At 50.1% G+C, this 22,792-nt stretch overlaps 8 protein-coding genes across 8 annotated transcripts; 5 read left to right on the top strand and 3 right to left on the bottom strand.

Moving 5' to 3' along the window:
- Nucleotides 1–1,967: 1,967 nt before the first annotated feature.
- On the top strand, nucleotides 1,968–2,656 carry P174DRAFT_371384 (putative phosphoglycerate mutase family protein; the record flags this gene model as incomplete). Its single annotated transcript, XM_024822375.1, has 3 exons — nucleotides 1,968–2,196; nucleotides 2,274–2,496; nucleotides 2,548–2,656. 3 exons carry the CDS (start codon nucleotides 1,968–1,970, stop codon nucleotides 2,654–2,656), a joined length of 561 nt encoding a protein of 186 aa, XP_024683211.1.
- A 743-nt stretch (nucleotides 2,657–3,399) lies between these two features.
- On the top strand, nucleotides 3,400–5,151 carry P174DRAFT_512742 (putative 60S ribosome biogenesis protein Rrp14; the record flags this gene model as incomplete). The annotated part of the gene is made up of 4 exons (XM_024831905.1): nucleotides 3,400–3,565; nucleotides 3,684–4,166; nucleotides 4,283–4,603; nucleotides 4,705–5,151. Exons 1-4 carry the CDS (start codon nucleotides 3,413–3,415, stop codon nucleotides 5,149–5,151), a joined length of 1,404 nt encoding a protein of 467 aa, XP_024683210.1. The 5' UTR covers nucleotides 3,400–3,412.
- A 256-nt stretch (nucleotides 5,152–5,407) lies between these two features.
- Nucleotides 5,408–6,867, bottom strand: P174DRAFT_441915 (NuoI/complex I 23 kDa subunit family protein). Its single transcript, XM_024827458.1, has 3 exons — nucleotides 6,441–6,867; nucleotides 6,037–6,302; nucleotides 5,408–5,979 (listed from the first exon to the last, which is right to left on the bottom strand). Exons 1-3 carry the CDS (start codon nucleotides 6,728–6,730, stop codon nucleotides 5,849–5,851), a joined length of 687 nt encoding a protein of 228 aa, XP_024683209.1. The 5' UTR covers nucleotides 6,731–6,867; the 3' UTR covers nucleotides 5,408–5,848.
- Nucleotides 6,868–7,028: 161 nt separating this feature from the next.
- On the top strand, nucleotides 7,029–8,405 carry acpA (acyl carrier protein). Its single transcript, XM_024827457.1, has 6 exons — nucleotides 7,029–7,383; nucleotides 7,502–7,519; nucleotides 7,632–7,712; nucleotides 7,770–7,818; nucleotides 7,885–7,923; nucleotides 7,982–8,405. The coding sequence occupies exons 1-6, from the start codon at nucleotides 7,165–7,167 to the stop codon at nucleotides 7,987–7,989; spliced, it is 414 nt and encodes a 137-aa protein (XP_024683208.1). The 5' UTR covers nucleotides 7,029–7,164; the 3' UTR covers nucleotides 7,990–8,405.
- A 568-nt stretch (nucleotides 8,406–8,973) lies between these two features.
- On the top strand, nucleotides 8,974–10,260 carry P174DRAFT_369769 (GOLPH3/VPS74 family protein; the record flags this gene model as incomplete). The annotated part of the gene is made up of 4 exons (XM_024822297.1): nucleotides 8,974–9,243; nucleotides 9,334–9,580; nucleotides 9,657–10,150; nucleotides 10,210–10,260. 4 exons carry the CDS (start codon nucleotides 8,974–8,976, stop codon nucleotides 10,258–10,260), a joined length of 1,062 nt encoding a protein of 353 aa, XP_024683207.1.
- Nucleotides 10,261–10,635: 375 nt separating this feature from the next.
- Nucleotides 10,636–12,345, bottom strand: P174DRAFT_441912 (NADP-dependent oxidoreductase). The gene has a single exon (XM_024827456.1). It carries the CDS (start codon nucleotides 12,243–12,245, stop codon nucleotides 11,133–11,135), a length of 1,113 nt encoding a protein of 370 aa, XP_024683206.1. The 5' UTR covers nucleotides 12,246–12,345; the 3' UTR covers nucleotides 10,636–11,132.
- A 470-nt stretch (nucleotides 12,346–12,815) lies between these two features.
- On the bottom strand, nucleotides 12,816–14,027 carry P174DRAFT_370777 (phosphatidate phosphatase App1 family protein; the record flags this gene model as incomplete). The annotated part of the gene is made up of 1 exon (XM_024822349.1): nucleotides 12,816–14,027. The coding sequence occupies one exon, from the start codon at nucleotides 14,025–14,027 to the stop codon at nucleotides 12,816–12,818; it is 1,212 nt and encodes a 403-aa protein (XP_024683205.1).
- A 2,716-nt stretch (nucleotides 14,028–16,743) lies between these two features.
- Nucleotides 16,744–20,137, top strand: P174DRAFT_460667 (CBS domain-containing protein; the record flags this gene model as incomplete). The annotated part of the gene is made up of 9 exons (XM_024829913.1): nucleotides 16,744–16,778; nucleotides 16,807–17,761; nucleotides 17,947–18,105; nucleotides 18,421–18,657; nucleotides 18,719–19,188; nucleotides 19,248–19,365; nucleotides 19,425–19,603; nucleotides 19,664–19,930; nucleotides 19,981–20,137. 9 exons carry the CDS (start codon nucleotides 16,744–16,746, stop codon nucleotides 20,135–20,137), a joined length of 2,577 nt encoding a protein of 858 aa, XP_024683204.1.
- Between the last annotated feature and the right edge of the window lie 2,655 nt (nucleotides 20,138–22,792).

Here is a 22,792-nt window from a genome sequence, read left to right as displayed (position 1 = left end):
TCCTGTCTTTTATATCTACTACCTGGTAACTAACAGCTTGGTACATGTAGGGCTGAATCGATTGCTGACGGGATGGGACCCCACATTCAGTCATTTAGTCGCGCCCAGTGCGATGAGACCACCGCTAGATGTGTATGGGACAATACATTATTCTGTCGGATGCTATCACTGTCCCGTCATCGATGGGGCGCTTACTGACGACTCTCATTGGTATGTGGATACTTCATATTGTGGCTTATCCATTTCATAGCCATACATTTTGGCTTCAGGATCCATATTTCCAAATAAATACCTCCGCCACACCGCATTATGGTCGGCGAAAGTAGCGGGGTGGGCTGTGGCCTTCTAGAAAGCCCAGGGCTGAGTTCGACGACAATACGCAAAAGTTGTACATGCTATTACGCAGAACATGCCCCGCCAGATCGTCTGGGCTTTACTTGTTTAGGTAAATTTTGATCAGATGGATCCTAGATGGCTCCAAATATGGTAGTAGCGACTGCATTCTTGGCTCCGGATATTGACCAAGACACTTGAAATTCGAAGTAAAGAAACCCCTCAATTTCTAGTTGCCTAAATCTCGGCAAGCTGAACCGCTGTTTGTTATCATTTTACCATAAAAATACAGGATAAAAAGCCACCTGTGGCTGGGTCGAGTGGCTGTGCAATGGCAATGATGCTTCTTCCTATCTTCCTCATTATTGCCCATTCCGTTAGAAACTGTGGAGTGTTGCCTGTCATTTCTGATTTCATAATAATAATGTTCTTACAAAGCTATATTTAGGGATTGCGATGTTTCCATTGTATCCAACGGGACATATCCGAGGCTGCCGACTTCCGTAAGATCCTATCTTGGATACTTTACCTTACTGTAGCAGCACCTCCAATCATACAACTGCCTTACCTCACGTAATTCCACTCAACAGGCAGCCATATTATTCGCATCTCCATTGACTACCTACCTACGGCACAGAGCTAAGTCCTTTGGCCCCGCGGTTATAGAAATAACAGCGCAGTCAAAACGTGAGGAGTTTCGGATTGACCGTAAGATCGGCTCCTCGGCTCAATGGGCTAAGCTCTTAATTGTCAGAGTTTGGACATTCTGTGAGCAAGGCTGCGAGGGGAACTCCAAATCGCAGCTGCAACACCTGAGCAACCACCTACCCGGTACTTGATGTCTTACATGCTTATACGCTACTGTTCCCCGTATCCAAGTTCTTGCTGACTGGAGGAAAGGAATCCTACTGGGACCCTTCTCTATTATATACGTCCTTTTATCCCACTAGATAAGCCACGGTTAACCCCGTAGCTTGTGTCTTCCTGACCATCATTCAACACTGAAAGTCTCAATGTCTAGTTAGCCAAGGGACTGTTCTCCGACGGATCTACAATCAACTAGCTAATTAGTCCATGCAGGGTGTGATATCAGGACGAAAATGTCGCAAGAGTCATGCTCAATGCCTATCAGATGCGGATGATCACTCTCAGAAAAAGTAAACATGTGTCAGCAAGCAACCCGTCTTTGTTGAAAAAGACGCAGAACTACTTCATGATCATTGCTTTTCCACGAGGACAATCACATAATGGCCGAGTCGCACAAAGACCGAGTCACACAAACTTTTTTAACCAACTAACAGCTGAAAAAGGCGCCTGATCTACCTCTCACCAAATTTTGCTCAGTCCAATCGAGACACGAGCTCCTCAATGATGAGCCTGAGACAGTTAGCATGAGAAACTGCATTGGACAAGTCATACCTCTGCAGCTTGATTTTTGATCGACTGCGCAATGTTACGCAAGCCACGCTTGATCTTGCTTTCACTAGTGGAGTGGTACGCATCTTGTCTACGGTCAAGCATGCTTTCAGGAGAGACCGTGATGGAGCGCCTATAAGAAGTTATCTACATTTTCATGTCCATCTAAGCAGCGCATCTTCATAGAGAACATTTGCCCAGAGCGGATATTGGTCATAATGTATCATGTTTGTTTCCTCGTCTTGCTACTTGCATCCCTCCTGATCACCCCAACGGCGGCAGGTCAACCAACAGTCTACATCATCCGTCATGGCGAGAAATCCGGCAACCCCGAGGATTCCGGCTTGAATGCCGACGGCTTCAAGCGAGCCCAATGCCTCCGGGACGTGTTCGGTGTCAACTCACCATATGACATCGGCCATATCGCCGCGCCGAGGCCAAACAGATGTATGCCATAGTCTCTACTGGCGTTACCTTACGGCTCAGTCAGATCATGTCAAGCTAACCCCTTACTCTCCACTTAGATGGTCAACACAGACGCTCATTCGAGACCGTCCTCCCGCTCGCCATCGATCTAGGTCTTGCAGTTGATCTCTCATGCAAACGGAATCAAGTCAGATGCGTAGCAAAACTCGTGAGGAACTTCCAGGGCCCGGGAAATATTCTGATTTCCTGGCGACACGGGAAAATGAAAGAAATCGTGGAGGAATTGGGCTCTGATCATGTCCCGGAATATCCAGAGGACCGGTGAGTCGTGCCGGACTATAATGTGCTTGAATCCTTGCTGATCCTGAACAGCTTTGATTTGGTCTGGACTGTTCCGTTTCCGTATGACAATATCACCGATGTCAGGAGCGAAGGATGTCCTGGTCTTGATACTCGGTCATTACTCAGGGTTCAAGGTTGACGAGCGTGGTCTACCATGGAAAACCGCTTGTTCGAGCCGCAAGATGGCAGGTTTCGTTTCGGTAGGACGTTATTAGAGTTTCTATTCAAGGCTCAACAAGATAGATATAGCGAAGGAGTACTTGGCATTTCTATATTCACATCTCATCCTCTTGGTACCATGAGGTTAGATGGGCAAGCTATGGCATGATGCTTATGTCCAGGGCATAGGTAGATGATATCGACTGTTTGCAAGCACCCCTTTGAAGGAACTATTCTTTGTCTCACACCTTTATATGTTCCACATTCCTGTCAGTCATCCAGTTTAACTAAGACAAGCTATTCCGTTCAAGTGTAGAGTGACAAAGGGGCAGCTATAGACTAAGAACATCAACACTATATAGCATCTCCAGTCACTCAGGAAAATAGCGTCTGGTCTTTTCATATGCATAATGTCCTCCACTTTAAAAGACCTATGTCAACACCTTCCTTAAATTAGGGACAATCCTCATACATCTCAATGTGGATAGTGAATCTACTGTGCGGGCGGTGAACCAATCATTCCAATCAGTCCAGCCGAGCGGAAACTGAATGCCAAGATTTCAACACCCACCTAAATTTTTCGAGGTATCGCAGCTTTTACTAACGACTTTGACCGACCGCTTCTGGACAACCAGCAGGACAAAACATCGTCCGGATATTGCAACGAGATCGCTCGTTTCTATAATTGGATAGTCTGCGGTCTGGTTATCGAAGTCAGAATGGATGATATCGAGGTATGTGGTTGCTGAAGCCTCGTAAGCCCCGCGCTCACGACACTTGGGAAACTGACAAACTTTTCTATCAGGAACGGTTGCGAAGCCATGCTCAGGCCTTCGACGGCCTTCTGTCTTTGATTCCTGCGAAGTATTATTATGGTGAAGATGGCAGCGTACGTGATCATCATGAATAATCCCATACTCTCCACCCAGAGGAAAAATTCTTACTTCTTTCTCTCCGTTTTTGCTCGAATGCTCAGCGGCCGTGGTTGACCATAATTCCTCCTATAGGACCAATGGAAGCGAAAGAAGCAGACCAAGGAGCAAGCCCGCGAAGCCAAACGTGCGAAATTGGACCCCGATTCTGCCAAAACGGCCAAGGACGTGATGGACGAAAATGCTCGGAAGCGTAAGCGTGACGAGGAGGTGCAGAATGGGTCCGAGTCATCCGAGGAAGAAGAGCTGGGCTCTGAACTTCCCAAGGAAGGCCTGAAGAGAGGCGATGTCAAATCGAAAAAGCAGAAGCAGGCCGCCACAGAGCAATCGGATGATACGGCAGCCAAGTTGGAGGAAGCCGAAGCGCGCAAGAAGTTAAGAGAGGAGAAGAAAGCACAGAAGAAAGCCGCTCAGAAAGAGAAGAAGAAGGCCAAGGAAACTTCCAAAAAAGACAAAAAAATTGAAAAGTCCGGGTCGAAACCCGCGAGCGATAAGGGAGAAGAGCAGACGCCCTCCAAGGTAGAAGACAGCGATGATGAGGTTGAGCAAGAAGGAGCTGTCCCTGAGGAAGGCCTCTCACTCGACTTCAACCCCGAGCCCGCAGAACAGTCATCGTCTCCATCCTCAGCACCCACCTCTCCCGGGTTTGATGCCTCAAATGACCACTCCGGCAGCTCTTCCATATCTTCCATCGCCCCCCTACTGCTTCCACTGAAACCAACGACGCCTCCCAAAAATCATCATCTGAACCCAAGCCTCTCAAGCCGACCCCAGAAGAATTAAAACAGCGCTTACAGAAGCGCTTGGACGAGCTGCGTGCCGCCCGGCAGGCCGACGGATTCGATGGCAAGCCCGCCCGGAACCGTCAGGAACTGATCGAGGCTCGCCGGCAAAGAGCCGAGCAGCGCAAGGCACACAAGAAACTGCTGCGACAGAAGGCCAAGGAAGAAGAGCAGCGCGCCAAAGACGAGGCTATGGCCAAGCGCTTCTCCCCGGTGGCTCCGGCTCGCTTCTTGCATCGCCGCGGTCCCCTGCAGACTCCATCGGGTCGAACGTCAACTTCTCATTCGGCCGGGTGGTGTTCGCCGACGGCCAGCAGGCCGATCCCAGTCTGATGAACGTCCGCGAACAGCCAAAGCGCCATGGACCCCAGGACCCCGCTACGGCACTCAAGGCCGCAGAGGCAAAGAAGGCCCGCCTGGCCGAGATGGGCGAAGAGAAGCGTGCGGATATCGAACAGAAGGACATGTGGCTGAATGCCAAGAAGCGGGCGCACGGTGAAAAGGTCCGGGATGACACCTCGCTTCTCAAGAAGGCGCTGAAGCGCAAGGAGTCCGCGAAGAAGAAGTCCGAGCGGGAATGGAAGGAGCGTCTCGAGACCGTCAAGAAGGGCAAGGACGCGCGTCAGCAGAAGCGCGAGGAGAACCTCCGCAAGCGACGCGAGGAGAAGGGCAACAAGGGCAAGAAACCTGCCGCAGGCAAGAAGAAGGCCAGACCTGGATTTGAGGGAAGCTTCAAAGCCAAGGTGGGTGGAAAGAAATGAAGGAAAAGCATCCACGATGATGGCCCACAGTTGTGTGTGTGTCCATGATAGACAACCCTGTCAAAAAGTAAGGGAAGGAAACTGAGTGTGGGATCTGGAGAACTGGTGTTTGGGGTCTTTTGGGAAATGCTCTCTTTTCATGTTGTGCATGTATGCATAGGCAGCGATTTGTTCGTGCAAATATCAGGGCTTTTTTTTGTCTTTTCGTTTATTGTCCTACATTGATGGAGCATATATATTTAATGCCTTCGGATGACTACTGCTATTGAGGAAGACTAGAAGACCCCATGCAGCACAGGCTGGACAGATACCATGTTGATACAAATGAAAAGTGAATTGTTCGATTGACTCGTTAGCAGAACAGTAGAAAATAAACAAAGACAAACCAGGATTTCCTCTGACATCGCGACAAAGACAAAAACAGGAACGCCAGTTTTTGGCGACTCGAAAACTCCTTTGAGCCTGAACTGTATATGCGGGATAACGCAGGCGGAGGATTCGTTATGTACAAGGCGGAGAGGCAAAAGTTAGACTTCCCATGAAGGAGTCGGTACCTTTGCCATCTCGAATAGATGGAAAACTCTCCTTTTTCCGTCACTCCAGTTTTGTGATTTCTGATCTCTCGGCAAGGATCGCTAGAGTACAACAGCCAAGCGTAGAAAGGTTCTCATGAATGAAAAGAGAAATCGACCGCGCCCTACCGGTAGGGGGCATCGGCTCTAGCGGCTGCGGCAATCTCTGGCTCCCACTTGTCACCGTTAGCCAGAAGCTTCTCCTTGTTGTACAGCAACTCTTCTCGGGTCTCAGTGGCGTATTCCGCGTTGGAAGCTGCGCGTATCCTGTCAGCTGTGAAGTCACACTAATCAACCTGCCGGATCAACTTACTCTCGACAATAGCATCAACAGGGCAACTCTCCTGGCAGTAACCGCAGTAGATGCACTTGGTCATATCAATGTCATATCTGGTTGTCCGACGGCTTCCGTCCTCACGTTCCTCGGCCTCGATGGTAATAGCCTGAGCGGGGCAAATGGCCTCGCAGAGCTTGCAAGCGATGCAACGCTCCTCACCAGTGGGATAGCGGCGCAGAGCATGTTCGCCACGGAAACGGGGGGAGATGGGACCCTTCTCGAAGGGGTAGAAGATAGTGTAACTATAATTTAGAAGTTGGTCTTAGCCCCATGATTCCCCAAAATGCATAAAAAGAACCAAGATGTACAGCCAGAATCGTGAAAAACTGATTCCGAGAATGTACAAAGATTGAAGATGCGAAAGTGCCAGGAAAACTTACGGTGGTCTGAAAAACTGCTCCAGAACCACGTACATGCCCCGGAACAATTCAGCCATCAGGAAGTACTTGCTGGCCTTGTCTAGCGAAGACTCGGGATCCTGGTCCCATTTCCTCGGCGCAGGTAAACGAAATCCAGGCTGAGGAGGACCAGCTGGTGTAGCAGCTCTCGACACTGAGGAGGAGAAGTTTGCGATTGAACCCAAGGGCGAAAGACGGAGAGAAGAGGCCCACAGGTAGGGAGTAGGGCGACGGTAGGCGACCAGCCTCGCAACAGATGTCGAGGAGGCCATTGCGACTGTTGTAGAGAAGCAGAATAGAGAGGAGAGAAAAGACGACGAGCAGACGGGGAGAGTGAGGAGAGTGAGGAGAGCGAGGGCCCAGTTGAGGGGTGGAGAGGGTTCAATGGCAGCAAGATATGAGGTTCCGACTGTCTTTTGCTGGCTTGGAGCAAGTTAGCAATGGTACTGCTTAGGTCATTCCTTTCTGCCGCCCGCTGATTGGCCGCCGGCAGGATTTTGCTTCCCGAGCCGCAAGCGCAAAGCAAAAGATGGAAACCTCCATCTCTCGTGTCAATCAAGTTCCCTGGGTATCTATCAATTCTCCCTGACGAACTCGTCTCCTCCATTTCTTGTTCTATATTCTCTTGTTTGAATATTCTATCCCTCAGTCGGGTCTTACTTCGTCAGGCAATTTGCCCCTTTAACCCACCCTCAACACAGTCACCATGTTCCGTTCCGCTGTCGTCCGCTCGTTGAGAGCCTCCGTTCCCCGTGCCGTCAGGACTCCTGCTGCCTTCCAGATCCGTAGCTCTCCTGTTGCTCGTCCTGCTCAATTCGCCCCTCGCTTTGCTTACCAGGGTGTCCGCCTCTACTCCGCCCCCACCGGTCTGAACAAGGAGGAGGTCGAGGGCCGGATAGTCAACCTCTTGAAGAACTTTGACAAGGTTCGTTCATTCGACTTCTTTTTGTCTCACTCCCAGTGGTCTATCGACCCTGATAGCAAATACATTACCGAAGCTGGTGTTTGAGTATAGAATTACTGACGCGATTGATGGTGTATAGGTTTCCGATGCCAGCAAGGTTCGTGGTCACCGTTTATGCCAGCTGATGCTATGGGCCGGCTACCCCTTCGAACTTCAAACTTTGAAGGGAGCGAATATTGGTCATGTGGACGAAGTCTAACGTGAAACAGATCAACGGCTCTTCCCACTTCTCGAACGACCTCGGTCTGGATTCCCTGGATACTGTTGAGGTTGTGATGGCTATTGAGGAGGTATGGTTTAGCGGCCGATTTTCCAGAAGAGCATTATATTAACGAGTCTGTCAACAGGAGTTCAGCATTGAGATCCCCGACAAGGAGGCCGACACTATCCACAGTGGTAAGTACACTCGGACAATGCCTAGCGGATCGCTCATCAAAGTACATCTACTTATTCTTTCAACAGTTGACAAGGCTGTTGAGTACATCCTTGCCCAGCCTGATGGTAAGTTTTATCTAGTGCGAAAACAAGGATCCTGGAGATTGACGCTAATGATGATTAGCCCACTAAACACTTAATACTACGGTTTGGGAATAGGTTGGAGGGTCTGATAGAAAAAGGAAAGGGATGTGAGCGTGCATCTGCCACAAAATCCTAGAGTCGGAGTTCCCCTGGCCATCGTGGACGCTGCTTTGTATGCTGATACATGCCGGTGCTTTGTCGCCCTACTATATCGTGTATATCACATTTGAATGCTATTTTTGACCAGTCTACTGCTGTCCCTAGATAAGGAAGACGTCTGAGAAGATGACGGTTTCCTTCATACATCGTTAAGGCTGGAGTACTCTGTTGACTTCAGCGTTTCTATCTGTCTGTCTCACTAATCGGATGACGTGTACCTGTTAGGAAGTGGCATGGTGTCTGTTTGGAATAGCATGTATGATTTGCGTTTCACGGGGCCAAACTAGACAAATTCTCCGTCTGAGGGTTAATTGGGTTCGCATAGTTAGTTAATTATGATAAGTCAATTGAAACCATGCCAGTTATTGCTGAGGTTCAAGGTCAGATGTATCATGGTGCGGCTCTCGTCCGTAACCGGCGAAGCGCTAACAAACCAGCAAAGTTAGTGAGAAAGATTAAAGAAATGTTCTTTGAGACGACCATGAACTTTTAGATTATTATCATTAGGCACAGGAACTTCAATTCTCTGTTTCCTTGAGTATCTACAAAGCAAATGATTTCGGTCACTTGGTATACCTCCTAGTCATCCTCTGGCTCTTCCCTGTGATTTTCTTCTCTTGTCTTCCGTAGTCTCTTTCATCTGTCACTCTCCTTGTGCTCTGCGCTCCACCGCCCCTGACAATTAATTTCCACCCAGGAAATCAGTGGGATATACGCCAGATTCCTCTTCTTGTTCTTTTCATTAGTTTCTGGTCTGCTCCGAACCCAACCTAGAAGCATCACCATATACCGCCCACGGTCGAGTCCCCATCATCACCAGTTGCTCAACCAGTTCCCCGCTTTCAGTCCACCGTCCTACATCCCGACATCCTCATGGCCTCAGCCGGGGGCTTGACTCGCCGGAGAGGTGGCGGTCGAGTCGCTGGCGGAGATGACAACGATGATAGCAGAGTGTCCTCTCCGGTATCTAGAAATGGCTCCGCACTTGACCACCGCGGACCTGAGGCCTCATTCACAAGCTCTGAGAATGGCCACAAGATCGCTTTCGATCCCCGGGATCTGAGTGAGACCGAAGAGCGAAGCAAGCAGCCCAAATTGACCCTGATGGAGGAAGTGCTGCTGCTGGGTTTGAAGGATAAACAGGTCAGTGCTGGATTGGAAACATTGCCGCGAGCTCAATGAGCCGCTTGTGCGCATTGACGAGGCAGTGCTGACATTGGTTTACTCTGTTAGGGATACCTTTCATTCTGGAACGAAAATATTTCCTATGCTCTTCGAGGTTGCATTGTCATCGAGTTGGCTCTCCGCGGTCGCATCAGCATGCAAAAGGACTCCTCCCGGCGACGGTTCCCTCTCGCAGATCGCGTAATCGAAGTCATCGATGATACATTGACGGGTGAGGTCTTGCTGGACGAGGCATTGAAGATGATGAAGTCGAGTGAGAAGATGAGCGTGAACTCTTGGATTGACCTGATGAGCGGTGCGTGCAAAGGCTCTGGCCACTGAGATTCTGACGGCTTACAAAAAGAAGACATGCAGCTAATGCTTATGTCTAGGTGAAACATGGAACTTGATGAAGATTGGATATCAACTCAAACAGGTCCGCGAACGACTTGCCAAAGGTCTCGTCGACAAAGGCATTCTCCGTACCGAAAAGCGTAACTTCCTCCTCTTTGACATGGCCACACACCCAGTCGCCGACGGAGGCGCCAAAGATGATCTTCATCGCCGTGTCCGCAACGTTTGTAGCAGTCGCACCGTGATCCTGCCGGCCAACCAATGGCTCCCTGAAGATGCTGAGTTCCGGTATCTTCGAACTGTTGTCATGGTATGCGCGGCCTATGCGGCCAACGTGTTGGAGAATGCACTTGTTACAATGAGCCATGAGGCGAGAGAGCGGGCTTTTGCGCAAGTTGATGAGTTGCTGGCAGAATATTCCCAGTGGCCGTTCGCTCGGAGACCGGGTGGTGGACAGGCGATTGGTGCCAACCTGGCACAGGCCATCAACGACGAGGTCAATAAAGCTAAGGATCGAGAACTTCAGTTGGAGGTATGTTTCGTCGCTCTCTATTTATGGTGTTACAGAAGCTGATGTGCAAACCTCTACAGATTGTCGCAGCATGTTTGAGCGTTTTTACCAGACTTGATTCTTTGTTGTAGCAGTAACTGTCCTGCTACTTTGTCTCATACCGGTATGCAGGTTTTCAACCGCTATCAATCTAATTTTTTCAGTCTTCGCTTCTGTCTTTCCCATTCACGTCTTCCACCAGTGTCTCACAGAACATAGCACGCAGAGAGACCTGTGGATCGATCTCATGTATTTTTCTTCTTTTTTAAGCATGCGGGTTGAGACCGGACGGTGACGTTCCTCTTTTTGTTTCCTTGAACGATTATCCGTCGGGTCTTTCGAATTCCAAAACTTTTCATCTCTCCGGAGCTTCTTGTACCTGCTTTCTTCTTTTTCTGTTCGTGTCTCCCTCGAGAAAGAGACGGACAGGGCTGTCTTGCGGCGGCAGGACAGAGCATCATCATACACAATAACCGAAATTCTATAGGCCATGCGCAGGCTATCGATAGCAGTGGGCCTGTCTCGACAGTTCGATCGCTGAAGCATCAATGCGCTCCAGCACTTGGACTCCACAAATGGAAGCAGCTTGGAGTGAGTGTCCCCATTATCTCTCGGCTTTTGTGTGCTTCGCCTTGTGAACCTTCTCAGGCAGTTGATGAGGACCTACTTTACCTACTTTTACTTCAGAATGTGTGTTTATCTTGAAACCACCATTTTCAATTCCGAGTCTTCCGATTATTGTTGAGTACCGAGTACCCTTCTTGACCAACTAGGTGTCATAGATTGACGCAAGTTCCATTATAGAACCTGAAATATAAGGCTCAAAACGAAAACGACGTGCTCGTACGCTCGAATGCAAATTGTGTCCTTATCCCGTATACTGACCCAATCAAATGACAGCATCCTGATTGCTATGACAGAAACGAAAAACCCATGGCCGGAATATGCAATGACTATGCACCATCTATGGGTTAACCCGGATCACCATCATGCCTCCTCGCCTCCCTCCTCCGGCGCCAGCAGCTCCCGCAGCTAGTATGTCTGCGCCGTTGACCAGATCCGTGATGCTCTCGACCCGTCCGCGGACGCTATGTTCCTCAACCAACGTCGCGATGTGCGCGAGCGCCTTCCCATCCGGCTCGACGGAGATAAACCGGCTCAAGGGGCCTTTCTTCTTCGAGCCGTTGCCGGTCTGTGTATCTTCCTCAGTCCGTCCGTTCTGAGCCGGGGTGGAGTCGACGGCGGTCAAGACGGCACCATCTTCCTTGACGACTGCTGGTGAGTGGGCTTGCTGAAACATGTCTTCGCCCGCGCAGTCGATGACGATATCCACGGGCCCCCACTGCTTCTGTTTGAAGGGTGTAGCCAGGTCCCAGTCAGCAGCCAACGGGAGGGCGGCGACAATGTACTCATCCACCTGGAATTGGTCGCGGAGGGTTGTCCCCTGTTCTTCGTTGTCGCAGGTTGCGCAGATCCACGGGCGGTAGTGCGGGAACAAGGACGGGGCCCGCAGCAGCTGAAGCGCCTGGATGCCGACCTCGCTGCTGCAGGCGTTTGTGACGAGCACGCGCAGGCCACCGCGCACATGGTCCGTGCCTGCGGGATTCAGTTTGCCGTAGGTGAAGAGGGCTTGCCATGCGGTGAGGGCGGGTAAGGGGATCGTCGCTGCCTCGGCGGCGCTGATGTTCCTCGGCTTGAATGCGAGCTCGTTTTCCGTTGCGAGGAGGTAATCGGCTGCGGCGCCGTCCCGGGTGTGACTGATCAGACCGAAGACGGCGTCCTCGATTTTGAACTTGGGACCGGATTCGTTCCAGTGATCTTCATCGGGGGTGCTGATGACTGTGCCGCAGAAGTTGTGGAGGGGAATCTTTGGCATGGATATCCTCGGGTTGAGCAGCTTCGCCAGTCGCAGCTCGTCATGCGAGAAGGCAGCCGTTTGGACTTTGATGAGATATTGGGTCGGTGACGGCATGGGTGTGGGAAAGTCAGTGTCGAAAATCAGGCCTGGCTCGGGGGAATCCACAGCTTTCACATCGTGGTTGTGGTTGTCGTCTAGGCTGTAGTAAAGGGCCCTCATCGTACTTGGGACGAATGTTTGTTCATCCATATTAGTTTGCGCTGGCTTTGCTGGCTTCATGGTGAAAAGTATTCAGTATTTAGGCAAGACTTCCGTTGAGTTCAAATGACTATTCATTTATTGTATCTCTTGACAGTGTAAGAAGAGCTTCCTCTAGGTCAATGAGCGTGCGAGGAAGTCGTAGGTGTCGGAGTTTTCGCAGGCACTTGCAACACAGGCAGCTCCAGTAAATTCTGAAATCACGTCGAAAAACAAACGCCCTGTGAAGGGTGATGGTTTACAGCTGAAAATTTGACTTTCTAATAACCAGAAACAATAATTTGCTGGCAGCGCTGCGGAGCGAGACTGCATCGGACTGTATAGCCTTCGATGATGCGGATGCCCTCATGTTGACGTAACTGTGCTTATATCAGCAACTCTACCAGCAGCTAACTATCGGATAACTTTTCGCCATACGTCTTGGTAGGGTGATAGAAGAGCCTGAGTATTCATCCATGGGTTCTGCACACAATATTGTGGATGGTTCTGACGCACCAATCGCGGAGCTGTTCCTTCTCTACCGCGAGCAACCTATAGTATCGACTGAGAAAGTCGGTCCACAACATGATATACTTCTTCAGGCTCTTCAAATACTGTCCATACACTTTCCGGGACCCCTTTGAAAGCAGTCTTGAATCGCTCTGGAGAATTCTTCACTTCCAAGTGCGGGACATCTGTGACCTTACGGATCAGAATCGCCTTCACCCAGGTCGGGTGCCGTCTGTAGATCTCTGCATAGGCCTCCGGATCCGTCTGCGTAGAGTCACCAATGCAGAGCACTTGTCTCTCGGGAAAAGATCGGTACAACTTCTCCATGTTGTTCACTTTATACTCCATGGTGTATGTAGTAAAGGATCGGATCAACGAACCGACATCCATCCAGGAAGACTCCCGAAGCATGAGAGTGCCTGGAGCGAACCAGGTGTAGATGAACTCGCGGAGAAAAGGATACAGATTGTATGGTGACGCTGATAGATAGAACCAGGTTGGTACTAGTTGTCTTTGTGTGTGGAAGTAGAATTGAGGCATTCCTCGAATGGGACGCGCTGTCTCGACAAACGTAGTCCGCAAGATGCCGGTGGGTTCGGAAGTCATTGTATATTTGATAGTGTCATCTATGTCAGAAATCAGAAGCCAACCTTCCGGATCAGCGAAGAGGGTGTCCATGGACACTTCTCCCTCCCAGCCCCGAAGGTACGACCGTATCCTGGTGCCGTCTGCAAGATGGCGCGAACCCAGATTCACGGTCTGGCTGCAAATACCGTTGCTGTCTGTGGGACCAATTTGACGGAGCTGTATGGAGGCGTCTGACAACGGGATCTCGATGACCATCGTATGTGCAGGTGCTGTCTGGTACAAGAATGGCCGCAGTCGACGGGCTATTTGATGACGGGTCTCTGACTCAGTGCCTATCTCCCCATCGAGACCAATGAGATCCGCTATCGTTGCGACAAACTTGCTGATATCTTTCCGACTGTCCTTTTCAAATACGCAGGCGACAACCTCAACACGCCATGCCGGACGTCCTTGCGCAAGGGCTTTGGGAGTGACACGCTGATAGGCAGTATTATCAAACAGCCACACTGTATGCTGGCGAGCATTTGCTATCTGTAATGAAGCCTGCTTCCAAAGGATAGAGCTGATAAATTTCAGCACCCTGAACTTCCTCGTGGTCTTAGAGCGAGGTTTGTGTTCTCGACTTTTGGTCATCAGGAATCTCTCCCCTGCTGAATCAGAACTCATCGTTGCGGCGTCTGCTTCGATCAACTTTCCGACAGCGACAGCTTCGAGGGCAAATTTTGACAGAAAAGAAACGGAATCCACAAGGGATGGACTTATATAGACGACAAATGGCTCACAACTACGAAACAGCCTCATAAGAAACGCAAAGAGTCATAAGGCTCTCTCTCAACTCAGCTGGCGATTTTGTGCTGTATATCATTTGGGGACTTAGTCCTCCTGACCTTTGAACACACCCCATCGTATTGGACATCAAGTCACTGGCAATGACTTCTCTGGGAGCACATGTGGCAATTATCACAAGAGTCCCCATCATTTGACTGGTTAGAGGAGCAAAACGAGATGGTTGACTATCCTTTTGTGGTAACCTTCGATTTCGATCGACGTTCTTGAAGAGCTCTTGGCGTCAGGGGCACACGATGTCAGCCTGGGGATGCTTGTGACCAGCCAGTATCAGCCGTCCCTTCTCCGCGCCTGACCTTGAAGATTGACTCAATCATCGGATTGTCATCGAATCAGAGCTTTTAGTAAAAGGCACCAGAAGGCTAGGCAAGATCGAAGAAGTAACGCGAAGGCGCGATCGTGCTCGTCATCAAAAGTCATTTACGTGAGCAAATACGGGCCACAGTATTCCTTCATGAGGTGCTTCTGGCTGCTAACGAAACGAAAAGAGAGAAACGACATGAGAACGAGAGTGACTGGGTGAGTCTTCAAACTTGACTATGGCACACGGTGACAATTAAAGAGTCCTCGCTGGCCTGAGAGCACTCATCAAGATGAGTCAATGTGTCTCTCTTTCATCACATTGAAGGACGCCTAATTTGAGACAACAGATCTACTCTCAATATCGGTAGTAAATTCTGAAACCTTGACCAGGTCAAGGTTATTTGACAATGTGATGCAGTGCGGTGATGGTAAGAAGAAGAGAGATCAACAAACAATAATCGGCTGCAAAGGAGACAAGGGCGGAACTACTGTTCAGCATTAACCCTTGAATTTGCCCCTTCCTAGCAAATTATCACTACCCATCTGACATTTCCCCTCTCTTATGATGGCCTCGGCTCTACTGGGTTTAGATGTGCCCTTGCTTCTCTCAATTTGACCAACGATCAGATCTCTACTTTGCTTCCGGTTCTAGGGAATCTAAGACTCAGCTTCACTGATTATTCGAAACAAGCCGAAATTCCCACGAGGATAGTTGCCCTTGCATATGTCTCTTTTCAAACAGAGACAGGAGCCTCAGTGCCATTTGATGATGACATTGGCATCCCTTATATTGACCAAAGCGCTCGAGTCCTACCCGATGGTCTTCAATATGGAGATTCTAGCCTTATAAATAGCCGCTTGCTCGATGCTAGTATCCTAGCTGAACAGTTTCGAGGTCCGTACTGTGACTTGCCTTTCGATCTATCATAACATGCAGCTCACCGTTAAGGAGATGCCTTATACCCGGACTTCTCAGCCGCGCTGTACTCCAAGGAGGTACACATCAAAATACGATAACACGCGCGAGCTCCCAAGCTATGCCTCAGTCAATCCTTTCATATACCGAACATCCGATCATTCCTTCACCCACTCGTGGGTAACTCATCGACTAGCTACTTGCCCGCGTTGTCATTCAGTCCACGGTCACTGCTGGAGAGAGACTTTGCCGTCCACCCAGTCTCATCGGCGACTACCCAATACCACTTATCTGTCCGTACCGAGTGTCTGAAGAACATGTCGAGTTACCGGCGATCTGAGGCGATCTGCCTTTTTCATTGACTCGAGGGGGCCGGTTGCGGCACTGAGAACAGGGTCGGAAGAACGGACAACTCTCAAGTCTCAGCGCGTGTATGGGCGGATCCTGAGCGAAAGATGCATGAACAACCACGGCCATATTGTGCTTTCAGCTGCCTCTAAGTTCGGGGTCAAGGTCAAGGTGGATTGGCGACCTCATCGGATGCTCCTGGGCTGATAGCCCGTCTTTGTACATAACTTGATTTGGACTGGGATCAAATCAAGGATTTCCGTTACTTCTCTTCTAGTCCATCATTCTCGCTTCATGTCCATATATAGCGGATAACCGAAAATTGGAAACATCTGCACAGATTTAGCAGCTGACTATCTTTTATCATTGGAATAGAGGGACAGTGATGCTAGATCACGTGAATAACAGGGTTGATGTTATTCGGATTCCGGTTCGCGTCTGGAGATCTAGGCGGAGTTCTTCACCATAATATACCTCTGACAAATCCAATGAAGAGTCTGAGCTGCTGCTAGTAATGATATCGAAGGCACCGCTCAGAAAAGTTACTCTATAAACGATATCGGACGCTTGACTTCAATGGCTTACAGGCTGGATCCTCGAGTAGGGACTGTTCAGTATCAGCAGCAGGGCAGTCCATTGCAGTGGCTTTGAAAGAATCATATTGTCCAGCTATTGCTACTATTTTGCAACCCAGTCTGGCATGGTCAAGTCTTCTCGCCACCATATTAGTGACTTTACCATGTCTGTCCGAAAACTGGACCGGAAAAGCGGCCAGGTCTACGAAGAACAGGCTATGGCTCCTGGTTTATCATACTCGATGGGCCCGTCTTGGGTTCATGAGAGCCCATTCTGCACCGTGGAACGAGATGCAAGACACGAGAAGGGTGCACTCTCTTTGAAAGAGTGTGCAATGGAACAGCTTCTGTCTGATCAGAGGAATCTGACGCCCGAGTTGTTTCGCCATATTCCATGGCGTATGGCAAGCAGATTGTGGGATCACCTTGGTAAACGGTGAGTGAAGACCTAGTGCAGCCCCCCTGAGACATGCTGTGCCGTAATCAAGGCTGAGTCCAATGCAACGGTCTTCAGCCAGAGAAGGACCTTGTACATGTGGAAATTGTTTGCAACAGTGTACCCCGCCGAATTCCGCAATGTTGCGAAATACCGATCCATGAAGGTCAAATGGCCACAGATGCCATTGCGAGAATACTGGAGCGTAGTCAAGAGCGATAGTCTTAGCTGGCGCTTGGTCTTGACTCTGACTCCCTCGTTTGGGCGGGTACCAGAGCTCGTGGAGATTGCTAATATCAAGAATCTGGTTGCGCTGGAGATCGCAACGCCACTGCAGGTAACTCCGATGCTAGACAGCTCGGGACCACGTATCGCTGGGCTGAACGATCGAATCGCACGAACGTGGAGAGAGCTGGCGGAGACGTCAGGAGCATTTACCCACCTTCGCATCCTTAGATTGTACTGCCAACCAGACCTTACACCGTTGGGGATACGGTACCTCAGTGCTCTTCCAGGATTGTGTCTTATAATCGCCCATGGATGCCCCAATCTCAAATCCTTCCTTCAAGGCGACGGCCTGGACAAGGATTCGTGGGATGTGACAACAATCCCACAGTTTGTGGTCAACGAATCCAGTCAATTGGAAGGATCAGAGCCTCTAACACTCTATGAATGCTGTCAGAAGAGCTTTTATGCCAGCAGTCAAGGACACGCGATAGACGACGGTATTCTAGACCGAGACAGCCCTGTTTTGGACTTTCGCATCGTCCCAGAAGGCAGTCAAGGCTTGGGCAAAAGAGGCAGCAGTTTTTCTACGATATACTTCCAACGCAGAAAAGTCTCCGGGTCTAGACCTCCAGAGCCACCACTAAAGAAGGTGAAGATGGCGGGCCAATCGCCAGAAAAGACGTCACAGCCGAGATCTGGATCCAGAAAGCCAGTGATGAGAGAGCGAAATCCGAGAGATCTCCGAGATGTCTTAGGCGACTTTCTTTAATTTCAGATGGATGCAAGGAGTCTGAAATGGTGATAGAAATATCGACAACAGTTCTCACTGTCTAGTTCTCACTGTCTACCTCCTGGTCTTTGACTATGAACCGGAAGTCGGGCCATGATTGCTTCAGGCGTGCAGTAAGTTGCATGATCGATACCGTTGATAAGGTAAATTTCAGGTATGGTAATGACGCCGCCATGACACCAATACCCACAGCTGATTGGCCAGTTGCCGATGCCGAGCCAAACACCGCTGTTCCCCCGCACCGCCCCGTGATTGGCACCGCCTCAAGGGAGCTGAGGTGCTTGTCCACAGCGATCTTGCTGGTGAAGCCATTTCAGTTGGCTAAATGAGAAACAGAACTGCATCCTGAGCGTCTCTTTTAGGTAATAATAAGTGAGCCAGCTACCTTTGATCCTTTCCCCGAGACCGAACTTGTCCGCTTATATCCTTCCGGGAGGATCAGCTCCCCCCGCGGATTAGCCCCTTCCCCGCGCTCAGCCATGGCGGACCATCAGAATGTTGAAGCGGTGGCAGACCATTCCAATGGGTCAGCTATTGCATCGCCGCGATCTAGTACCGATTCACGCTCTCCATCAACGCGTAGCCAGTCACTTCGACTCAATCACTCGAATCATCAGCATCGCCAGAGCTTCAGCGAGAGTCTCCGCGCTGCACCTGGTTCTCCGCGCACACGTCGGCAGCCGTCCTTCACACAGGCAGCGATTCAGAGTCTGATCGATAACCCTCCTGCTCCTAAAGATGTCAATCCCGCATTTGCAGGCCGAGATTGGAGAGAAATCTCGATTGGGGAGCTTGTCAGGCCGGATGATTTGAGGTTTGTTGAGTTGGATACTGGAATTGAGGAAGCAACGAATGTATGTTTGATCTTGCATTTAAGACTTGATCTATAGTTCGCTAATGTCTGAATACCTACAGACACTGATCGATTCCAACGCCCCGGTGCTGTTGATTCGAGAAATCCCAGAACACAAGACGGCCGTGGGCACCTTCGATTACGCGGATCTGAATGCATACCTTCTACTTGCGGCCGGACTGACGCAGCCTAATGAAGAACTTCGCGAATCGTATGAAGAGCTGGCAAGAAAGGCCAGGGACGGGCACAAGATACCATTGAAGGACGTGAAGGAGCTGAGCCGGAGTGAGCCACTGACCACACTCCCTGCATCGGCCAACTTGATGACGGCTGTCGAGACGTTCGGCGGCGGTGTTCACCGCGTGGTCGTGGTGGATGAACACAAGGACGGCGAAGTAGTGGGAATCGTCAGTCAATTCCGACTGGTCAAGTTTCTATGGGAGAATGGTCGTAGCTTTCCCGTCATCGATCAGCTGTACCCTCAGTACCTGCGTGATTTGGGCATCGGGTCTCGCGAGGTGATCTCCATCAAGTGAGTGTTCCTGCTTCGTCTGCTTTGTGTTGTCTGAGAGCATACTGACAAAGATTCAGTGGTGATAAGCAGCTTTGCGAAGCGCTGCAAATCATGAACAGCGAAGGAATCTCGTCCATTGCTGTGGTAGATAACCATTCCAACGTGGTGGGCAACATCTCTACGACGGATGTCAAGGTATGCCATTGATTTTTCGGAGTAGAAACTCAGCTGGCTAACGGATAGATTGAATATAGCTCCTCACGAGATCGTCATCGCTGCCTCTTCTCCACAACACCTGCATTCATTTCATCTCCGTGATCCTATCCGCAAGAGGCCTCATAGAGGGCAAGGACTCGTTTCCTGTGTTCTATGTGAACCCTAGCTCGACTCTGGCGCACACGGTGGCAAAAATGGTGGCCACCAAATCTCATCGGTGAGTGCTATATTGCTAAGCTGAAGTTAAATGGGCTGCAGTTAACGAAGGATAATGTAGATTATGGGTCACCGATCCCTTGTCGCCCTCGTCGTCGGGACCACCTACACCGTCTCACTCGAGCGTTCAGCTTCCTTTGGCGGCCAGCACCAACTCGACGCAGTCACCGCCGGTGTCACCTCCCGCAGCCACGACCAACTTACCGGCCCCCAACTACAGCACTCCTCATCTTCCTAGTCCACCTCAGCCATTCATGAATGCGGCATCACTCACGCATCCCGCTGCGTCGGTGGGAATGCCCCACGCGGTGGCGCCGTCGATTCCCGCGTCTGCATTACCGGGGCCCGACTGTCCGGTCGCCTCGTGGGGGTGGTGAGCTTGACTGATATTTTGAATCTGCACGCGCGGGCCAGCGGACTGAGCCCTGCTGATCCTGCAGAGTGCCGCAGCCGCCGGCGACGGAGCAGCAGCTCGAGCATTAGCGTTCGCAAAAGCGGCGATATCGGACGCGAGCTGTTCAGTCGGCGGGAGTAGTCTTAGTCCCTTTGCATCTGATGTGATCCTCATTTCCTTGTTCGTTCCCACTGTCCTTATCAGCTAGCCAGGGATATTGTTTAGACGGGCGATAGCAGGGAATACGATAGCTATGATAGCCTTTGGTTAAACGAATCAGGGATGATTTAGGACCAGCCTGAGCAGCCAAACACAACGTCCAACGGGGTTGGGACTTCAATCAGTCTCTTCCTATTGGACACTAATCAGTTGATTTTCAAACTTTAACTCTGCCGGGTACGGGGAAATTGGGAAGACTGGCAGTAAGTTTACCACATTCTCCCCATGCGGTGGCGCGCTGTCTCCTCACCCATTGGATCCGCGATCTGCTCAACCGCCCCTCCACCCCGGAACTGACCAGCCCGGCCCCATCCAACCTATTGTCCTTGCTGGAAGCACGCTCACTCTGGCAGTCTACGCAGTCTGGTCATGGTCGATAGCTGAGGCGTAAGGTAGTCTGGCGGCTCTAGCCGCATGCACCCCCAACCCCAACGGCCACGGTAATACGAATTTACGATAGGATAAAGTATGGACTAGCTTTAGAGTCGGAGAAACTCCGTGTCTCTTGCCCAGCTGAGCCACTGCCAGTTGGTAGTGTGCCTTAAGTGTACCCCCCGTACCTAGACTAAAGGGTAGCTGAGGGTGGCAAAAGGCACTTGGCGCTGGCAACAGTAACTGGGCAAGTCAACGCCGACGATGGCCGGGGGTGGTGTGGAGTGATTCCATTTCTGGGGATGGATCGGAATCAACGTGATTCACCTTCGTATTGGTCTGGCCTTTACTCCTAACGAACAAAGCGCAAGGACGATATATCCCTTTTGAGGAATTGGTCCGAGATGAAAGTTGGCCGTAGTTACTGGGCCAACTCAAAAACTGAGATGATGAGAAAAGCAAGTTCGGGGTTGATGCCTGCAACAGCCTAAGGCTGAAACTCTGAAACCGGTCTGAACTACCTGCTGGACTCGCGATGATTGGATCTGGGCCCTGAGTTACTACTTACGAGAGTTTACCTACCCTTAGGTTAAGTTGCTGGTGGGACATGGGCGAGAGCAGATCAACACTGATTTGAAATCTTTTACCACCGAAACTGATGGAAATTCGCTTCGTGCCTGGGCCACACGCTAAGCAGTACTCACTATATGTAACTTTTTTGGGATGCAAGGCTGTACTAGGTATCGAGCAATTGCTCTTTTGAGTAAGGAGGCAAGTATGAACAGCCCAGAGATAACCCATATAAGTAACTGATGTGGACTTATTACTGGGAAGTAACCTAGTCTCATAACTAGTTTAACTCTTGACTATACATAATACCTAGTTTGAGCGCAGTGATCGTCCAGTGCTGCACTCACTTGCACTGAGAGACTTCCAGGGAAAGAACAAGATAAGGCACCAGTCAGGCATCACTCCAAATCCAGTCGCCAGGACCAGCGGGGCAAATGTGGTGCTGTGGTGCTGTGGTCTGTGGGCTGTGGGTAGCCGAAACCAGTGCCAGATCGTGGTCAGTGCGTAAGCTCTAGCTCTAGTGGGGCAGTTACAACTTACTTTGTACCATACTTGCCTTTGCAAGTCGCAATTCACAAATACGTACTGTGTGAACTATTCTCTTAGATAGTGAATACTGAGTAACGACTAAAAGTGATGTTGATGTTAATATCACCACGTGTGGACAATAAATCTAGAGAGTTGCATATGCAGATGCCTGTGTAGATCATATGCACCTAACCTTAAGTACAGTCGCACTGCAACCTGAACTGCAGAGTTCTGAGGGTGTAACTCCCAACTCCATAGCTGCTATTCCAAATCAGGAGCGGCGATCCACCTGCCCCAGTGGTTGCAGTGCCCAAACTTTATTTCTGTTTTCGAATTCGGCCCCGCTGCACTGACTGAGCCCACTATCCTATTGTGGTTAGTGCTGGCCTAGTACTCCCGTACTGGCTTCTACCGTCTACAGACTACATACAGTACGAGTCAGTAAGTACTAGGTACTCCGTACAGACACAGTTAACTCTACCTTTTAACTCCGCGGACTCGACTCCAAAAGCTTTTTAAGTTCCTTGCACAAAAGGTTCAGATCCAGATCATAGGTACGTACTGGGCTGTCACCCTGATTCAAAGGACGATGGTCTGTGCGGGATTTCTGCTACGTACTTCCTGTCTGAGGTTATGAGCTTGCTCGAGTGAGGTATTTTCTACTAGTATCTTAGAGAGGTACTGTACTGTCTCTCATATTCTCATTCTTGCTCCTCTCCATCAAATTATGATAATACCCACTCGCATAGAGTACATTGCTAATATTGCTATGTCTACAGCTGAAACAGGTGGTCGTCAAACTCTGTTCACTCTTCCGGAATGCGGGGGCTTTCATCTATTAAGGTTGCATACGCTGTGGCTTTACTGTTTGCGGTCCTCCTGACTCATTCCAAATTTCGTATGCTTGACGTGAGTCTCCCCTGTGCAGAGTTTTCTAACTGTACAATTTTTCCAATATGATAGAGTGTCATTTCTCATAGCCAATGTACAGTACAGTTGAACGCCATGACCTGGGTATTTGATTCCCCCAACCGTCACCGTAAATTTCGTGCAGTAGCCGAGTAAAAAAAGAGCCAAAGAAGAAGTGAAACATAGTACAGAGCAAGT

The sequence above is a fragment of the Aspergillus novofumigatus genome (assembly GCF_002847465.1).
Source record: "Aspergillus novofumigatus IBT 16806 chromosome Unknown P174scaffold_4, whole genome shotgun sequence".
In the NCBI taxonomy this organism is placed as follows: domain Eukaryota; kingdom Fungi; phylum Ascomycota; class Eurotiomycetes; order Eurotiales; family Aspergillaceae; genus Aspergillus; species Aspergillus novofumigatus.
This window is presented reverse-complemented; position numbering and strand designations above follow the sequence as displayed.

What these genes read in the sequence shown, in the direction of transcription:
- P174DRAFT_441912 (XM_024827456.1), bottom strand. Translation starts at nt 12,245, where the DNA reads ATGAGGGCCCTTTACTACAGCCTAGACGACAACCACAACCACGATGTG.
- P174DRAFT_441915 (XM_024827458.1), bottom strand. Translation starts at nt 6,730, where the DNA reads ATGGCCTCCTCGACATCTGTTGCGAGGCTGGTCGCCTACCGTCGCCCT. An exon ending in GAGCAGTTTTTCAGACCACC is followed by an intron (nt 6,303 to 6,440) that starts GTAAGTTTTCCT and finishes TCTAAATTATAG; the next exon opens with TTACACTATCTTCTACCCCT. An exon ending in TGTTGATGCTATTGTCGAGA is followed by an intron (nt 5,980 to 6,036) that starts GTAAGTTGATCC and finishes GGATACGCGCAG; the next exon opens with CTTCCAACGCGGAATACGCC.
- acpA (XM_024827457.1), top strand. Translation starts at nt 7,165, where the DNA reads ATGTTCCGTTCCGCTGTCGTCCGCTCGTTGAGAGCCTCCGTTCCCCGT. An exon ending in TTGTGATGGCTATTGAGGAG is followed by an intron (nt 7,713 to 7,769) that starts GTATGGTTTAGC and finishes GTCTGTCAACAG; the next exon opens with GAGTTCAGCATTGAGATCCC. An exon ending in GGCCGACACTATCCACAGTG is followed by an intron (nt 7,819 to 7,884) that starts GTAAGTACACTC and finishes TTCTTTCAACAG; the next exon opens with TTGACAAGGCTGTTGAGTAC.